The sequence below is a fragment of the Acanthisitta chloris genome, unplaced genomic scaffold (genome assembly GCF_000695815.1).
Source record: "Acanthisitta chloris isolate BGI_N310 unplaced genomic scaffold, ASM69581v1 scaffold37838, whole genome shotgun sequence".
Taxonomy (NCBI): domain Eukaryota; kingdom Metazoa; phylum Chordata; class Aves; order Passeriformes; family Acanthisittidae; genus Acanthisitta; species Acanthisitta chloris.
In genome coordinates this window covers 32,786-51,702 of record NW_008689367.1, presented here as the reverse complement: position 1 = coordinate 51,702, position 18,917 = coordinate 32,786, and the positions used below count along the sequence as shown (strand labels likewise).

Below are 18,917 nucleotides of genomic sequence, written 5' to 3'. Positions count from 1 at the left end.
ATAAAAGCTCAGTACTTCATTTCTGTTTTCTCACTACATTGGCATGGATGCCCCAGTAACTTAAAGAGTGACAAGACATCTGCTGGTATGTCACTTACGATGAAAATGTCTTGGAGCCTTACGGTCAAAAGCTTGGTTAAGGTCCTAGGGAACAGATTCCATTGCAGACTGCTGTAGAGCACAGGCAGCACCACGTAAAGCCTTCATGTTTTATATAGGACCTCTTACTAGAACAACAGAATTTGAAAAAATCAAATCATCTAGTAATTATTACTAGTCCTCAGTAAGTAGCCAATAAAACAAAATGATAGCACAAGGCATAAGTTCTGGGAGTCTGATCTGGCTGGCTAATACTTGATATAATCAAAGCTTCTAAGTCACAGAAGTTTGGGGCTGAAATTAATATACTCCCTGTAGTATACAGAATTGTTCCTCTTTTTAAAAAAGACTGTCATATTCAAGTACTAGACAACACATAATGTCACTACTTAATACACAAGTTCATATCCTATGTTTTGACCCACAGGAATCAGCTTGTTACTGTCTGTGGAAATTTGTATGAAATGTTTGAAAGCCCCACATTTCTCTATATAAATGTTCTTGTCCTCAGATAACAGAGTTACACTGATCTACATTGGCTGAGGATCTGTCTCCACAAAGTACAAGTATTAGATCAGCATTTCCAGACCTCTTTGCCCAGAAAATTATTTCCCTGGGCCAGGCTCCTGGGAGACCTGGAGGCTCAGCCCCAGCCGTGGCAGGGGCTGATGCTCTCTGTATGTGCACTTTGGTGTCTCTGCTCGTCTGCAGCAGGTTTTGTGCTCACACAGACCAATTACATGCTCTATAAATCTGGTGCTCCTTGGGAAAGCCTGTTTTGCTGTGCATGGAAAGATGGGAGTTGACTTGGTTCTTCTTTGCTTAGCCTCCGACTGCAGTGTCAACGTGCCCTGAGAAGGGAGTTCAAATTCAGGTGGTTTCCCTGCTGAGCACATTTCTTTCCTGGGAAGGCTTCTAGAAGTGCTGTGGGAAGATGCTGTGGGCTGGGTGAATTATCTGGGGAAAAGCAACCCACAACTAACCCACGTGGCCTCTGCCCTTCTCCCGTAAGTGATCTGTGTGGGTCTACAAGTTGGCAGGAAACGTGCTGCAGCAATTTGAGGGATGATAGCAAGGAAAGGCAGGAAGTGCTGCTAATCAAGGTGGTATTTTTTGTCTGTTCCCTGTTTCAGTTCAGAGCTGTGTTCTTGGAGCCGTGTGGATATAGTGCCTGCTGTTCTCTCGGCAAGGCACACACGATCAAAAGTTTCCAGTAATTTGCAAATCTAATATTGCTGACAGCAGTTGAACAAAGTATTGTCAATGGATTGGAAGCAAACAATTCTCTATCTATGAACAGCATATTAACACAGAAACATTCAAATGTTAATTACTTCAAATTTAGATGATACAGATGTGAATTCTTTGGTTGCTCCTGAACGCCTCACCATATTTGCCTGAATAGACTACAAAACAATCCAACTGTTCCCAATCTAAATATATCTCTGAGTTACAAAAAAAAGGAAAAGAAAGGAAAAAAAAAATCTCACAATGGGTTGGCAGCAGGGAGCGTATTTGTACAAGCGCTTATATAGAAAAAGAAATCTTTTAAAATTCACTTAGAATTTTAATTACTTAAATAATTTATTTTGCTGTGTTAACCAATTTATTTTTAATTTATTCTAAATCAAAAGAATTACTTTTCCAAGAATAACCAGAAGCAGTCTGATGTAAATGTCTATTCAGATTTAACCTTCACTTCTGCTTGCATTTGCATGCCTGTTATCTGAGCCTGGATTTTGCTTTGTGAGAAGGCAAGGCTGGTAACTCTGGGCTCACCAGCAGCTAACCATGGAGTGCTGAGAGCCTGGCATGAAGCCATGTTGCTGCTCATTGGCAGCAACAGAAGAATATGATATTCATCCAGTCCATCTCTCCAAAATCTGGAAGTGATGTGAAGCCACATTTGCATGGAGTATAATCCCATCCCCACAATGCTTATATGGTCCTCATAACGGACTAACCTGAAGGGAAGCTGATCAATAACCATGTGCAGAGTTGGTGGACTCACACACAGGATTAATTATACAGCATGACTACTTTGAACTTTTATTGGCTAGTTTTCTGTGTTCAGTCATGAGTGTTAGCAGATTTGTGGTTGGCATCCCCTTAATTACATTCAGTAACTACATAGTTGTGTCAGTTTAGAGTTTGAGAGGAAGGAACTCTTACCCACCATCACCAAAGCTACTAAATGCAAGAATGAGGAAAGAAAAAGTAATGAACATGGCTAAGTTTGACTGAGCTCAAGAAACTCAGATGAGTATTTTTATGGATTTTGGAGTGCTTAGTCCATCTCTGTCCCTACCAGGCAGAAATGTTCTTTTCACAGAAGAGAGTTTGCTCTTTTGTGTTGCAGAAAACAGCAGCCTGAAGGACTGTGTAGGTGTTCTGACATTTCAGCCATGATGCTTGTTGCATTTGTGAAGAAACAGATACACAGTTGATTTTCATCAATGTATTCCTCTCAGCTAAGCTCCCAGTTTCTCAGTACCTTTGTAAGTGGTTCTTTAGGCATTAAAGAGAAGTGGAGATCACATGGATTTTTAGGGAAAGTTGAAAATTAAGACCCTGTAAAAGAGGACTCTGAAACCTGCCCCTCAGAGGATGTAGGGTAAGGAATAAGTAGAATTTCTGTAATGCTGATTCATCTTCTCCTCTTGAGTAAAGTGTCTTAGCAATATTTCTGTGTCAAGACTTCTGAGACATTCAGCAGTATAGGCAATGTATTTTGTACTCTACCCTTCTCCGGGAAATTCTTTAATTGCCATGGTGATGTCTGCACTGTATCCTAGATTGAAGACATCTAAGATAATGGATTATGTTACATATCACAGGACTTTTGGAGCAACTCCTTCTTGCTTAATTTGCCTACACTTGGAAAGATAGAGATAGGACATAATAGAGTTAGAGAGACTGTCTGGGATGAGTAATGGCACTTTGCTATCTGGCCCTAACATGTCCATTTGTAGTGGATAAAGCTGTTCCTCATGGCTGTGTCCTAGTAAGATGCCTCTGTCTCTGTGACTCTGCTGCTCCTCAAAGGTTTCAGCATATGAGCTGATGCTAAATCATGGACAAGATGCTCTGGTGAGGTGTGGAATTTTTGTTGCTGCTATTCACAAAACCAGGATAGATGAATGACAGCAGCAGGGTGGTGCTGGAGCTGTGTGCTCACATCACACAGGGGGAGAAGAAGAGAGAGCTTTGTGTTGTTCAGCTGCTTGTTCTCTTATAATTTTCTCTTCTCTCCTCAAAGAAATCACCTGCTTTGCTTCTACTTTAGTTTGCTAAACATGCTATAAAGGCATTTTCATATGAACTTTCAACCTTTTGAGGAGAAAGGCTTAATAAAAAGTCAAATATGACTTAAAGTCGATTAGCAAGAATAAAAATAGTCATGTGATAGATAAATAAAGTCAGCAGGATCTCAAATCCTCTGATACCGTGCTGTCCTGGCATACATTTGAGTGTAACAATCTGACCTTTCAATTTCTGTGTTTTGCAGCTAACCTCTAGGAAAATAAATCAGGTTCAAAGGCTTTGATTCCCTCTAGTTTTAATGCTGTCTAAGGAGTGGGGCTATGTGGGCTCTCTTATTTGCTCTCAGCTTGTGGAATTGTTGGTAGTTCCCAGGTTCCAGCATGTGTTCAGAGCTGGGATGCCTATCTGTGTCAGACTGGCAGTGGTAATCAGCACCGAGAGCCAATATTGAACACTAATTCAGGGTTCTGTTCTCTCAGTGGGAGTTTGCTGTAGAATACAGCAAAGAATTATTTATCAAGAACTATTTGTAAATAAAGCAACAGAACGGAGTCACTACTTTCCCTGCTTGCCATAAATGTAACTGCACTTTAAGCTCTGCTATATTTAACAATTGAACTGAGTGAAACCTACAGTGATTCATGGGAATTCATAACGGAACTTGAAAACTGCAACCTCCCCATCTTGCACTTCAAAAAATATTTTTTTCACACAAGATGTGCTGAAGTATGTTATTAGTTATGCTGCACTCTGCTCATTTCATACACCTCATCCCTGCTTGTCTTTGCAAAGATGAATGTGTTCATATCTAAATACAATCTCATGTTAGCAATGATGTACTGAAAAAAAAAAGAAAAGAAGAAAGACTGCTGTTACAATGATGTCCCCATGGTAACAAAAATGGTACATCATGAGGCTCTTACACATATTTATAATCTCTACTTCTTTTCTGTGAAACTTGGTGAAAATACTTCTGGAACCCATTGCCAGGACAAAGCTCTAGTGCAGTCAGTGGTGAGCACAACTGTAAGACCTGTCAGAGTGTATCTGAAACACAAAGACTTTTCCAGGCTTTAAAGTGGCTCATGGCACAGATGCTCTGCTCAGAATTAAGCAGGCTCTTCTATGCTCTTTCTGCAGCAGCTTTTCTGCTGTGTAAGATTTGCATCTTTCTGGGGAGAACGGTGTGTGCTTTGAGCAAACTCAGCTTTCCTTTTAAAGCAAGGCTAAGTAATTGGAGAGAAAGCAAATGCTTCTTGCAAAGGCAGGTAAGGTTAGCTGGTGTGGAGAGACCACTGGCTTTTTTCACACTTGCAAAATAGAGCACACACAGCACAAGTAAAAAAAAAAACTTGCAAAATAGAGCACACACAGCACAACTAAAAAAAAACACCCAAACACACAAATCACCAAAACCAAAAACACCCCTTGAGAAAACCCCAAACAGGGAAAACTAACCCCTCTCAGAATGTCACCTGGATTAAGTTAAGCAAAGCAATCTGATTCCTTATCTCATACTCCAAATTTAACCGTAACCCATGGAAAATTCAAATTATGTTTCTAAGTTTTGTTTCAAGAAAATATTGAGATATTCCACAGGCCAAAAATGAGCATCTGCTCCTACCCCAGCAGCACAGAATGAGCTAGTAACATTGAGCATTTTAACTCTAGAAACCTTTAAAACTTTCACATAATGTTAGCTATAAGCAGAAGCATTTTTGTCTTGTATGTAGGTTTACTTCCTCACTCTTTTGTGTCTCTCCTACTTGTGCACCTGAACAAACTCTCTGATCACTCTGTCTGAATATAACTGTGTGTAAGTCATAGCAAACCTTGTGGTAAGTATGTGCTGCCTCAAGTGTTAAACACAAAGCAGAACTGTAGCTAGTCTAGTGCTCAGGGCACCTTTCTGCCTCTCACACCAAGGGATTTCCTTTCCTTCTTTCCCATTCCCTTTCTCCCAGCTGCTGGATGCTGTTTCTTATGTGTGGACTGGTGAGTTGCACACCATCTTACTGCAGTTTCCATGGCATGGAACCAGGAGCTTCCTGACTTCACCATGGCTCAAGCTTAGCCCCTGCACCCCCTGTCCCAGACCCCTGCACCAAGCCATTTGTACTAACACTGCATCATTTCTGCTCTGTTCCTCAGCCTGTCTCTTCTGCTTGTCCTTGGTACTACATGCAAACATCTGGAACTAAAGCCTGCAGATGTGGCAGTCTGAGCTGCCACATGTTGAGCTGGATAACTGCATGTAAACACTGCACTGCTGAGGGTATTTGTAGCAGTGCTGAAATCTGTGCTGCTACATTGTAGTTTTGTATGAATACTGTAAAGCTTTCCTTTGGCACTCTTGCATTGTTATTGGTAGCTAGGCACAGTTTTCCTTGTGTTTAATTTGCTGAAAGTAATGTGCTTGTAGGTTAGAAGTACAAAGTAATATAAAAAAACCCCATTTGTTTATTTACTGCTCATATATTCACATTTACAGTAACTTAATTAAAAACCCCAAAAAGGCAATAAGTAGTTTGAGCAATTTCACATGCTCCTAATGGAAAGGACATGTTTATAAGCTGTCAAGACAGGAAAATGCTCAACAAACACTAAGTATCAAATGCCATAAAATACTAAAAATCCCTGGCATTACATGCACAGACATAGGCCAGCCTGGGTGTGTGCATTTCGAAGGAAGATGTTACAAGTAGATATTACCTTGAAGTAAAGGTTCCATATCTTGAACTTTAAACATTACACACCAATCAAGTAAACATTTATGAGATAGGTCATATTTTGAAGGTGAGAAGCTGTACAGAGTAGAAGTAACAGCAAGACGAAATAACACCAACAGAGCACTCTGCTGAGGAGAGATAGCTTGAGCTGGAATGTTTGGTTTATCCAGCATTATTTTGACTAAGTGTGGCCCGCTGCATAATTTGTACAGGAAATAGTTCTAGTAAATATGGGCAGACAGAGGAATTACTGAGTGTAGGACATGGTTCTGAAACAAAACAATAAATCAACAGAATGAGTGTAGAGTCAGACCTTAATCCCACCTGTTCCATGCAGGAAACTTCACTGGATTAACAGTGGCCTCTCCTACAAATACTCTAAATTTGTTTATAAAATTGAGCCAATGCATACAACAGTCATTAGCCCTAACACTTTGCATCCAGCTCTTTGACAAATACTCCTCACCTGAATTCTCCTTTTGAGCTGTACATTCTAGTGTGGATTCTTGTTCAGCTCTGCTGCACCATTCACAGGATTCAGGTAGGAAACAGAGGAACTGTCACTGTGTCTGGGATTGGAACTGCCACTCTGTCCTTCAGGATTATGGAAAGCACTTAGGACAGCAGGTTCAGTTGGGAATATGCCTGTCATGGTTTAACCCCAGCCAGCAACTGAAGTACCACAAAGGGAGCCACTCACTCGCTCCCCTCCCCTGCTGGGGAGGAGAATCAGGAAAAGGTAAAGCTCAGGGGTTGAAGTAAGAACAACTGAATAAGTGACATCAGCCCAAACCAGGAAAATGCTAAAGATTTTAATAAACTTAACTCAGCATATCACAAATGAAAGCAGGGGCTGGGGGGAGAGTGAGGAGGAGGTGTCCTGACAGGAAAACTCTGTCTGTTTCCTGTATATAATTCTAGCATCTCAGTCCCAGAATAGCCATTTACTGCCTTGCTCCTCATTCAATTTACAGTCCAAAGTCAGCTTTCTTAAAAAAGTCAAAATGGGTAGTGGCAGCAATCTGTGCCAGTCTGTGTTATCTCCAACAACAAACTCCACTTTCCCCAGTCAGGAGCAATTCTACTGAGCAGTTCTGTATTTCAAAAACCTTTAGCATGCAGAGAGTATGAAGAGCTATTCATATGCCATCCATCACAAATCTAATAAACCTAAGAGCTCAATAGAAAGTTTTCTTTTTAAACATCACTTCAATTAACTACTCACATTTTGCTTGGCCTTAAGATTTTAATTCTTTGATTAAAAAAAGCTAGAACAAATTAAATCAAAGATCAAGAAGCACATAAAGTAAGGAAGACATTTCCAGGCTGGATTTTAGAGATTTAACTGCAAAACTCACCTTAATGCTACAGGAGATATGTAGCTACCTCCTGAGCACAGCTGCAATACCTTACCCCTAAAGGTCTGAAGGAGCCAGAGACTGAGTTAGCAGGTGAGAAGAGTCAAATATCATCCTAGCTGTGAAGGTGCCTTAGGGCTGAATTTGGCTTTGAAGTGGAATGTGGAAAAGAAGAAAGGGTGATGTCCTAAATGCCTTCAACTTTAACATCACTGGTTAGTGGCTGAGTATAAATAATGCAGACCACCTTAGCCTCACATGCTGGATCATGGAATATTATTAATATTATTAATGCATTGGTGATGCCTGTTTATACAGCATTTTCTGAACAATTGGAAATACATGCTGTAAGCTGAGTCAAGACCATTTTACTATGATAGAAAGGTCTATTGCTAACTAGTGGAGAAGTGAAGGGGACTTTGTCTAACCTATTCCTTTCATGGTGAAAGGCAAATCGGGTAGGGAAGAGACATCAGGAGTTCAAATCTCTTTCATTGCACAATTCCTGTACGCTGCCATTTTCTTCACGTTTATGTTGTCTGAAAAACCCGTTTCACATTGACAGGTCTTTGTGTAGCTTTTTTTCCCTATGAACTTCCCCCCCTCAAATTCTTAATTCCATCCAAATTTGCCTTTTTATTTATCTTGCCTTTTAGCAATGTAGGTGATGCCTTGGGCTTTGAGAGTAATGACCGTGCACCCGTTATAGGGCAGCCTGACTCTGTACCCTCTACTAGATAATTCAAGATCAAGACTCACTGCAGCTACAGCCCCCACTTTGGATGACTAGAGGTAGTCCTTGGCAAGCAGCTGAGACTTCATTTCAGTGTCCTTGCAGAAGCACCAGGCTGGCTTTTTTACGTAACTGATTTTTATCCCCATCCCTGAGATAGCAAAATTCAATTTTGCCTGCACCACTAAGAAGCCTTGAGCCACCTTTAATAGCAAAGTTTAGCATTGACCTTGGCACATGAGGAGAGGATAATTGCAATAGACTCCCATCTTGACTGGGTGTTATGAAGACTGTGAGGTCACTGTGGTGCCTTCAGATGGGCTGCAGGTGGGTGAGGCTGGATCAGATGCTGCTCCTGCCTCCCCTGGAGATTGGCCATACAGTGTGCTGGTGTGGACCAGCACAATGGGCAGGAATGGAAAAGTCCAGCTCTTTCACTGCTCTCCATAAGTTTTGAGGCTCTCAGATTCAGCTTATCCTTATAGCTGCCTGAAGTACAGACATAGCATCAATCTTTGTCACCTGGCTAGTTTACGAGTGCTTAACTCACCCTCTCAGTACTAATCCTATAAGAATTCAAGGGTTTTCATTTGATACTGTTTAGTGAGCTCAGTACAGGTCCCTAAAAAGGAAGAGGAAGAAAACCCCAAGCTGTGTGAAAAATAACAGGGTTTTAAATGATGGGTGGAAAAATGTCATTAGGCACAGGTAATTTGACATTGTGAATCATAAGATGTTGAGAAAGTTTAATGAGCAAGTGCTGAGACAATAGGAGCTAATGAACTGACTAACCTGCTGGCTTCAATAGGATGACATTCAGGCTAACAGAAGTCTGTAAAGGGAGTGTCTTACATCTCTCACTGGCTGCCAGGCTATTTTTAACTTTCAGACTACAATTACTAGCTTCAGTCTTGCTAGAGGCTACCAGTCAGGAGCCTAGCATTATGCTGTAACAAGTGATGTCTTAAAATGTTTTTACAAAGTCTTTTACTAAGTTTGAAAGTAATTGAAGCCCAGTTCAAAGAGCTATTACTTTTTCTGTAATTTAGGTGAGATTCAACCATGTGAAAATAAAAGAATCTGCATTTGAAGTGCAAGAATTACAGCTAATAGATTTCAGTTGGGACATCACTTTATGCAAGTCTTCTGGGAAGTGTTTCCTGCCAGGTGCTGCACATCACTGCATGCCAGTCTATAGGCATGCAGCTTCTTCTACTTTGCTTTCCCCTTGCAATTGCTGCATAGCTTTTCTAGTGTGGATACTACATGTGCTGACATCCTTTTGAAAGTCAACAGATAATGTTCCTCACAAAGTTTGTAATGTCCAGGCTAATGCCCTTCACCAAGCATTGTCAAATTTCCATCTCTTCATTTATATATTCCGTTAAACACATGGTAAGGGAAGGATAATTTGAGGCTCTGGCAACTGTGTTTCCAAAGGTCTGATAGACTGCTTAAATTGAAAAGACAGACAAAGCCAGGGGTGGGAACTAGAAGAATGGAGACAGTGCAATTCCTGTCAAAAAGTGCTAAATTTTTACATCTACCTTAAAAAATGAATGAAAGACTATTCAAGTTTTCCCAATGTCAGCGACTTCCCCTTCATTAGCTACACTGCCATGAAATACTGTGATAAGCAGTCCAGTAGCAATTTGCCATCTGCCCTCACAGATGAGGACTACAGTTGTGAATCAAGCAGACCAAAGCAGCCTCCCACCCAACCTCCCACCGTGCCAAGGAAGCCTAACTCTCCATTAGCTGTGCTACTTGGACAGTACTGTCTGAACAGCAAGTCACCTAAGGCAGCTGGTATGGGGAAAAGCCACACCAATCCAAACAACATGATAGAGTTTCTGCTCTCATTCTCTGATTGATTTCCCCAGCATCTCAGAATATTTTGTGAAGTTCTTTTTTCTTTGCTCCTTTATAGCAGAAGGGGTTTGTAATAGGAGTTGCCTTGCTCTTGTATTCAAAGCACAATGTTCTCTGAGTGTTTACAAAATACTGTAAAGCAGCAAAAACTGGTGAAGTTCTCTGAAGCATTTCAAGTCCACACAAGGTTTTGTGGGGAGGTCCTGCACAGCTGATGAACAGTGTTAATAGAGTTTGCTCTAAAGCTTTTGAAACAGCATCCAAAAAACTCTCCTAAGCAGGGAGAAACCTTGTAGGATGTCTCCTGCCCTACCTTTTACCAGCTTCACTTGTGACCGTAGAGAAGGACAAACCCTCTAAAATAAGATTCTTTCCTCTAGTGATGTGTGAGTCAATCTAATAATGACTAAAATGCTGGAAGTCGTTTGCTCCAACAAACACTATTAAAAAACCCCAAACACCACTATAAACTGAGTCTCAGCATGCAGTAAAATTTTTATAGCTGAGGAGCAATAGTGGGATTTATGATTCAAACACGGATGGAACCTTAAATATAGTGATCCAAGTGGGAGTTATTTTGTTCATATATATTCTTTCAGGCTCTAAATGCTTAAAATAACAGAAAGAAACACTGTGAAAACAGCATGGAACATCTTCATTTACGGCTTGTCTTCACCTTACAAGTTACTTTTGAGTCTGTGCTCTCAGGATAGCTTCTCTGAGCTGGGGCTGAGTGAAAGATCACACTTCAGACTAACTCTTGGCTTTCAGAACACATCTGCAGAGTCTCCTGCAGGCAAACCTGTGAAGGCTCTGCCATGTGCCCAGCTGCCTGGCAGTGGCAGGCAGCTGAATCATTCTGCCAGCAGCACAGCTGGTCTAAAAGTCTACTGTCCCCCTCAGCTCTGCTAGTTTGACTGCTCACTGATGGCTCTCTAGCCTGGTTCTGTGATGTATACTGACTGATAGTAGAGCTGCTTCTTGGTACTGCTGAAGTAGTTCATCTGACTATGCTGTTGGCTCAGGGCTTCACAATAAATCCCCACGGTGTATCATTAGCTTAAGCATCAGCAATACTCCAGCTTTAGTACAATTTTTTCCTGCTACTGAAAAGGAACTTTTTGAATCATCACTAATTTAAGGCTGAGGCCATTCATGTGTAGAAAGAGATCACACTGGGAATAAAATGTGAGTTTAATGCAGAATTTAACCATGCAGGAGTACATGCCATTCAGCTAATAGTCCTGAAATAAGCTTCCCACAACATAATGGATTCTGAATTGCTCTGCACCTTAGAGTAGCCAGTTATGCCTCTGCAAAGCAACACAACTATTGTCTGCCCTGCAGAGAAACCACTGAGCAGTGCTGCTGTCAGCTCTGCTCTGGTACAGTAGCCAGGACATTGCATGATAAGAACTTGTCATGTTCATCTGAGACAGCACACAGAGCTTTGAGAAAATGCTATCAGACTTTTAATGATAGGTTGTCATTGGCAGTACTTACATCTGACCTAAAATTGGCTATGATGAATAGAAATATATAGAGGTTTTATATGTCCTTAATTTGCAACCCTTGTCAATAGACTTTAGTTTATGAATGATCTCTTAAGGATTGTTTCTTCATTCATGAATTACAGATCCCGTGCAAACTAGTTCTGTTGTAGTCTAACACTATAAGCAGGTTGTTGAGAGAGGCTCCAAATTAGTGTTTATACAGCTAGAGAATAACAGCTACTATTGCAAATTAATTACTGCTTTGCCTGGCTGACATCTTCAGCAATGCCTTCAGCATGAGAATTCAATGCAGCTTAATAATGGATTTCTGAAACCAAATGGTTAGGGACCTGTTTCCCCAGGATGCCATTTAAATGAGTTGTTCACTTGAGACAGTTTTGAAAAAGGTTCATGGAAGTGATGAAGCAGAAAATAGAGAGGAAAAGTGCTGAATCACTAGCTGTAGTCTGCTTATTTATATTTTTTACCTTTCCATTTTAAAGCAAGGTAGGAGTTGCATTTGAAAGCAAACTTTATTCATGCACATTACTGATCTTTATCTGAAATCTTTTTATTTGTTTGTATGTGGAACATTTAGTTGTGATTATACACAATCTAGTAACACTGCCATACAATTACTGATGCTGCTCCTCAAAAGGCTTTACTTGCTTTAAAAATGCCATTGTCCCTTGCACGGTATTTGATTTTACAAGCTGTGCAACTTTCTACTATTGTGCTGATCTAAAATAGCTTCAATTAAAGGTCTCTCAGGACTTAGAAGTTCACAAAATGTGAGCAAAAGAAGAAAAAATATTGACCTTTACTGAAGTGTATTATCACAAAAAAGAAAGGGTTTTTATAGTAGGAAATGTGATTAAACATTTTTTTGGCCATTTTGGGGCATTTAGGAACATCATTTAGGCTCAGGAGTGACAGATTTAAGTTCAGAGGTCTAGACATATGAACAGCTCTGGTAGTTGCTGCTGTACTGGTGACTGAAGTTCCTATGACACTTTCTTAGGCTGTAAATGGAGCTTTGGCTGGTGTTGGGACAGGGATTGTGTGTTCAAGTTGAAGAATGTGTAATACTGTCTGCATATATAGTATATTCCATTAGCTTCACACAGCCCAGCTGGATACTGATACAGTACCTCCCACAGAAAAAGGTTACCAATATTTTCCTGTGTCTGAGAAGTGAAGAATGAATCTCTTTAATTAGCTTCAGCATTAAGATGCCTATTGTGTCACCTGAGCTTACATCAAATATTCACAGGAGGCAAGGGGGAAGGCCTTCAAATTGGAACTGTGCCAGGCAGAATAATAATATTATGCCCTGACAACAGTTTTCTGGGAAAGCTGATGCAACACTTCGTAGAGTTCTACTGCCATCAGAGGTGCTACAGATGTTAAGAAGCTACTCAACGTGGCCTCAGCAGACATCATCCGATCTTAGTCACAATTTCTTTGTTCGTTATTTTTTCTACCACCTGCATGTCTGGATGTATGAGGTTAATTAGTGAGAGAGCTGCTCCTGGCAAAGGTGAAACAGGTAACCCCTACTGTAATCTAGATTAAAGAAGGAGCCCTAGGGAAGAGTGTGGCAGAAGGACACCCTCAGGAAACAATTTGACTGACTGTGGTAATATGAAATAACGTTAAAAAGTACCTGTGAAAACTTCTGTTGCAATGAGAGGCAATGAGTAGCTAAGGTGCCTTAGCACAACTGGCTATTTTATAATAGTCAGATATATTTACTGGTATTGTTTTATCTGTATGGTACTAAGCTGTGTTGTTTTTTTTTTTTTCTGCTGCCTCTTCTCCTTCCTCCCAGGATGAAAAGAATCAAGTATTGACCACAAACATATGGCTACAAATGGTAAGTTTTGAAACAAAGTATGGTTTTGTCCCCCCTTTGGTCTTTGAGTTTAACCTAGTGATGGGTTTGAATTTTAGAAAATTTTCCAGCTTTTGTCCTATATCTTGCTACATAGTGGACAAAGCTACCCTGAATGGAAAAATCTATAAGGCTGAGCTTTAGGTCTTGATGTTTCAGGTATTTCTGAAAACTTTTAAGAATCTGAGCAACTGCATCTAAATAAGTTACTAACTGATTGTAGTTGATTTAGTCATGCCAAAGTCTTGATTGTTGTCAGATAATGGTGACATAAGAGCCCCAGGTGGATTAACTATAGGTGCAAGTGCCTTTCCCTCATTCCAACAAATCCATTATGTAAATCATTTGATTGTGAAGAGAAGTCTATGTGCAAGAAGTGCATTTCATCTGCAATAGCTGTTCTGATCAGCACTCTGAAAATTGTCAGCTGACTCTTCTGATACAGAGGAAAATTGCTCCAAAGAGGTTCATTATCTCCTGAGAGCTGCTGCCACTGTCCTAACTGAATGTCTCTGCCGCCCTATTTGCTTTGCTGACTGTCTCCTTAAGAAACTGCAAGAGGATTTTAATTGAAATGGCCATGCTATTCCCAAGTTGTTCCAACAGATGTTTAAAGATAGGTCATCAGAAGACATTAACTGTGAACATGAGAGGTTTTTGATGTTACTACTCCAAATACTATATCTCAGTTACATGTCTAAAATGGGAACTGGAACATAAATTTCCTAATGTTCAGCTGGGAATAGTATATTTTTTCCTGATTTCCCAGCTAGTTTTGCCCACACAAGGTATTAATTTTTCAAACAGTAGCTTTATTTTACCTTTTGTTGCAATTCTTAATGTTGCTTTAAATTGTCACAGAATTTCATTTGCTCTCTTACTACTCATCCATAATATTGCTACCACTAGATAGCACAGCAGAGGACTTTGTCCCCATTAACTCATGGGTGGTATTGCTGGGCAGGAGGTAATTTTCACTCAGGGTGAAAATTATTATTGAATAAATAATAGACTATTCAAGAACTTTGTGAGAGTATTTTAAAATTTGTTTCTCTGAAAGGTTAGCTAGAGACAGATCTGCTCTCAAGCAAAGGAGCCTTACACTGATTTATTCTGACATGTTTGGTTATTTTTTGCATTAGGTTAAATTATGACTTAGAATTAACAAGATGATGCTTACCATGCTGACTCCTGTGGGATCCTAATGCATCCACAAAACATTTCTACTGTAAGTTTGTGCTCTACAAGGACAGGGTGATATGGGAAGCTTTCTCCGTGCTATAGCAGCTAGGCTGAGAAATTGCCATTAGTTCAATTCCCATCTGTATTAGAGAAACTGAACTGTTTGGGTTAAGCAAATGTTTGCGGAAGATTTTTATTATTCCAGACAATCGTGCTGCTGCCGCAGAAACTTTACATCTTTTGGTTTCTTTAAGCAGCTTGTTCAGTTTTAAAGCATTATTTTTTTCCTTTAGTGTAACATTTGATCTAGAGCACCTCTCTTGCACTGTGGTAGGCCTTAGGAAACAAATGAAAGACTATTCCCACGACCTACAGAGGATAGCATGGCTATTCCGTTTGCTCACAAAGAAAATCTGACATGGAAGAAGCATTCAACTCATGCTATTTTACAGGTCTGTTGTACAGTAAGATTAAAACTGTCAAATATAATATGGTTTTGGCTTTCAGCTACAATGACGATAGCTGCTATGATTTCTTACCAGGAAAACAGACGACAATTCATACTCAAGAAGCTATCATTTATTTTCCTTCTCTTTTATCCCACAGCATCCTTATCCTTTTTGAGATTGGGTTTTTTCCCTAAGGAAATTCTTGATTATTTTATATATTCTGTATTTCTTTTGATTTATTCACCTCAGCACATACTGGATGTGGAGCATGCTACAACTGCAATGAGCAGATCGCTTGGTTACTGCAAAAGATGTAGCCACTCTTCATGGCCTGTGTGCACATTAGAAAAGTGTTTGCTGCTGTCTGTTAATGGTATACTAGACAGATTCAAAGCATGCTTAAGGCAAACATTTGTCATTTTATTATGCTAAATGGTCTGAAATAAGTTTTCCACTGAATTTTTCTCTCCACTCCATTTCTTGATACATATCTGTGTACAATCAGCAATGTATCTTAAATCTATTTTATATAATCATCACCAAAATACTTACATACAAAGGGGAATAGAAATCTAATATTTATCCATGCAGAGTATTTGATCCTGACCTCTATCTCATGGCAACACCGTTCAGCATCAAACCCTTAAACTCGGTCTAAGTTCCAGCAGGAGCCTTGCCCAGTCACACAGGTTCATACTAACCCAAGCACCCTGAGCTCTTTGCTCTTTCAGTCTGCATTAGAGGTGCTTCAGCTACAGTAGCTCTAGACTTGATTTAAAGTCATTTTCACTGTTCTAAAGGTACAAGAATGAATTTGAATACCTTCAGCATGAGGCTAACTGGAGACTTAGTGTATCAAACCAAAACTTGCCTGTGACAGCAATGCAAGGGATTACATAGAACAATTTGCTGTGAATACCTCATGAGAATGGCCAATATATTACCTCCACAATACCCACAGCCAATTTTTCCTCACCTTAATGCCTGTCAAACATTTTGGCAAGGGCCTGTAGACTGAAGGGGTAAGTACTGCACATTTACTCACCCATTTAGAAGTTTACATTTAAAAGAGTAATATTTGGCATTGCATCAGCTTGGTAAATCTGGCTAAATTTTCACTTTAAGTCACATAATGCCTTCAGTCATATGAAGTTAATGTAAAGAACATAATATGGAGATAGAGGGAAGCACAACATAATGGAGCATATACATTATAAGAAAAAAATAAATTTTGTGAAACAAAATGAACTGTATTTCTGCTGCCTTTGGTGCACAACAGTAACCACCCTTGTATCCTGACAAGTCATTTACTTAGTAAGGAGTGAAGTACAACCTCGATTTTGGGAAAATATAGCAGCTCATCTAGTATTTCCCAGGAGACCAGGAAGTAACCAGCTTGCTAGAGCTGCCATGGTACTCAGCTGCCTGCAAGTCTGGGGCACTGCTGTTGTTTATGACTGTGCACGACCATATGTTTCAATGACAGTGTGTGGGATTTAGCAACTCTAAGCACAGATCAAAGCCCTGTTGCTCTGGCTGTGACAGCCTGTCTGCCTCTACTGGCACTCAAGGCTGTGCTGAAAGGAGCACTGACAGCCCCCAGGGCTGCTGCCTCCTGTGCAGCAATGGCCAGCCTGGGAGGAAGCATGTGGCACTGTGCAGTGCTGCTGGGCACCTGCCTCACAGGTAGCCTAACTTCAGGCCACAGGAGCTGCTAAGACCTTCTATGCTACTGTTAACCTCCTGCCATCACAGTTGTCTTCCTCATCAGCAGTGACTGTTGGCTGCTCTACCTCATGGCTTTTATCAAGTTGCTACAACCTGAAAATTTCCAACAAGAGAAAACAAAGTTGTCTCTGAAGATAAACATAATTGAAGTTACTGTGTGAATTGTAAAAGCAATTCTCTCCAAAACTGGCACCTGAGACAGCATGAACAATAAAATATAAGCACCCCAAATCTTTTATAAGCTGTTATGTGCACAGCAGTGTGAACTAAAATGAGATTTTTGTGTGTTCCATTGAGTTCTGGTGGACTAATTCACCCTCTCCAAACATTTCACTGCCTGAAGCTAGACAGTATCTAACAAGAGAACACCTATTGATTCAGTCTACACAGTCCCTAGAGAACTACAGTAAACCAGTGGATGAGATGACCTAACTTATTTTTTGTGTGTATGGCTTAGTACTGGACAGATCATTACCTACAGTGGAATGTGTCTGAATACCCGGGAGTGAAGAATGTCCGTTTTCCCGATGGACTGATTTGGAAGCCTGATATTCTTCTCTATAACAGGTAGACACACTTTTTATTTGGTGTGGGGAAGGAGAGAAGATTATAGAATTGCAGAATAGCCCAGGCTGGATGGGACCTTGAAAGATCAACTGCTCCAACCTTTCATGGGAAAGGGAGCCTAGATGGGGTTATCTAACACCTGTCCAGTCGCATAGATGAGGCAAGGCACAGGATACAATCATCTCAAAATGCCTGAGTTTTTAAACACTTTTCCAACACTTTGCAGGTTTTTGGAATACTGCAAAATTACCAGTCTCCTGTTCACAAAACAGAAGGTCATAGTCGCAAACTCTTCGTAAATAACAACTTCCCCACCACCAATTCTAGCTGGTTGGCTTTTGTGAGATGATACGTAAACAGACTTTTCTGTCTGTGTTTAATGGTACAGGTAGTGATGATTTTCTGTTCAATTGTTTTGTCTAAATGTTTACTGGTGAATTCAAACCTAACTTTTGACTGCTTGTCTAGTTTTAATTTGGGTTTCACTACAAACAGCATAGGTAAATGCCAGGAAATATCTCTGCATTTTCCCGTGTCCAGTTTTGGTGGCATTTTCTTCCTGCTACAAAAATTGCTAGGATATTTGCTGCTCTCCTCTTCAAGCTGCCTGTTCTGAGTTGGGCCTATTTCAGGGACAGACAGATTGCCATCAATCCACTGCAGAACCTTTGGCTGACATTGAGAGATTCTTTGGCTGTACCATTATATGGTAGTTCCATTGTGGAATTTATTTGGTTTAAAAAGACAAAGCACTGAGACCTGCCTGTCTTTAACAACTTGCCTTTCACTGCAGTTATTGTGGGCTTGTTTGCTGTTCCCCGGGTACTGGAAGGAACTTACATCTGCTCTGTACATGTTGTATGGGCTCTTCTGGTAGCTAGGGTACATGGTTGGGTTTTTGCCCATCAGATGACATGAACCTTTTATCTTCCTGATGGCTTTTTTTCCTCTGTTTCTCTGCCATATGTCTGCTAAGAACACACCCTGCTGTGTTTATCAGCCTGATTCCCACTTTTTGTTACAACAAGGCCCAGAGAAGAGCTGCACTCAATATGTCAGCTGCAGTTATGCTCCATTTTGCCTTGTGATGACCACCTTTGTGAGCAATGTCACTGTCACAGGTGTTGTTGAATTGTAATAATGAGGTAACACACCCAGTGGCAGCATTTGTCAGCTGCTTGAGTACTTGTCTCCAGGGCCTGCACTACTGTTGTGCTTACTGCACTCTCAGAGGTACAGCTCACATTAAATGACTTGAGATGATCTGCACTAGAGGTCACCATACTCAGGGTGACTACTTGGCAAGATTGCTACTTAGTTCTGGTTCAAGCATGGCAGTGGGCACTTCAGTTGTCCATAAACAAGCCTAAAAAAAAACTTCTAAATGCTCTGTACGCAAAATGGAGCAGCCTGAAACCTGGGACAGGTATTTTTTGCAACATTAATCTTGCTGAATGTATTTTTCAATGCAAATTTGTTTGCTTGAACAGTTATCTCTAGCTCCCTTGTTTCTGTAAGTGACAGTGCTCTTGGGAGAATCTTACAAATC

At 40.4% G+C, this 18,917-nt stretch overlaps 1 protein-coding gene across 1 annotated transcript in view; it reads left to right on the top strand.

Moving 5' to 3' along the window:
* CHRNA7 (cholinergic receptor, nicotinic, alpha 7 (neuronal)) overlaps positions 1-18,917 on the top strand; it is a gene marked incomplete at its 5' end in the record, with an annotated part of 39,274 nt that overhangs the window by 9,431 nt on the left and 10,926 nt on the right. The window contains 2 exons of the mRNA XM_009081376.1: positions 13,380-13,424; positions 17,259-17,368. Of these exons, the coding sequence (XP_009079624.1) occupies positions 13,380-13,424; positions 17,259-17,368 (155 nt within the window). The remainder of the gene's footprint in view (positions 1-13,379; positions 13,425-17,258; positions 17,369-18,917) is intronic.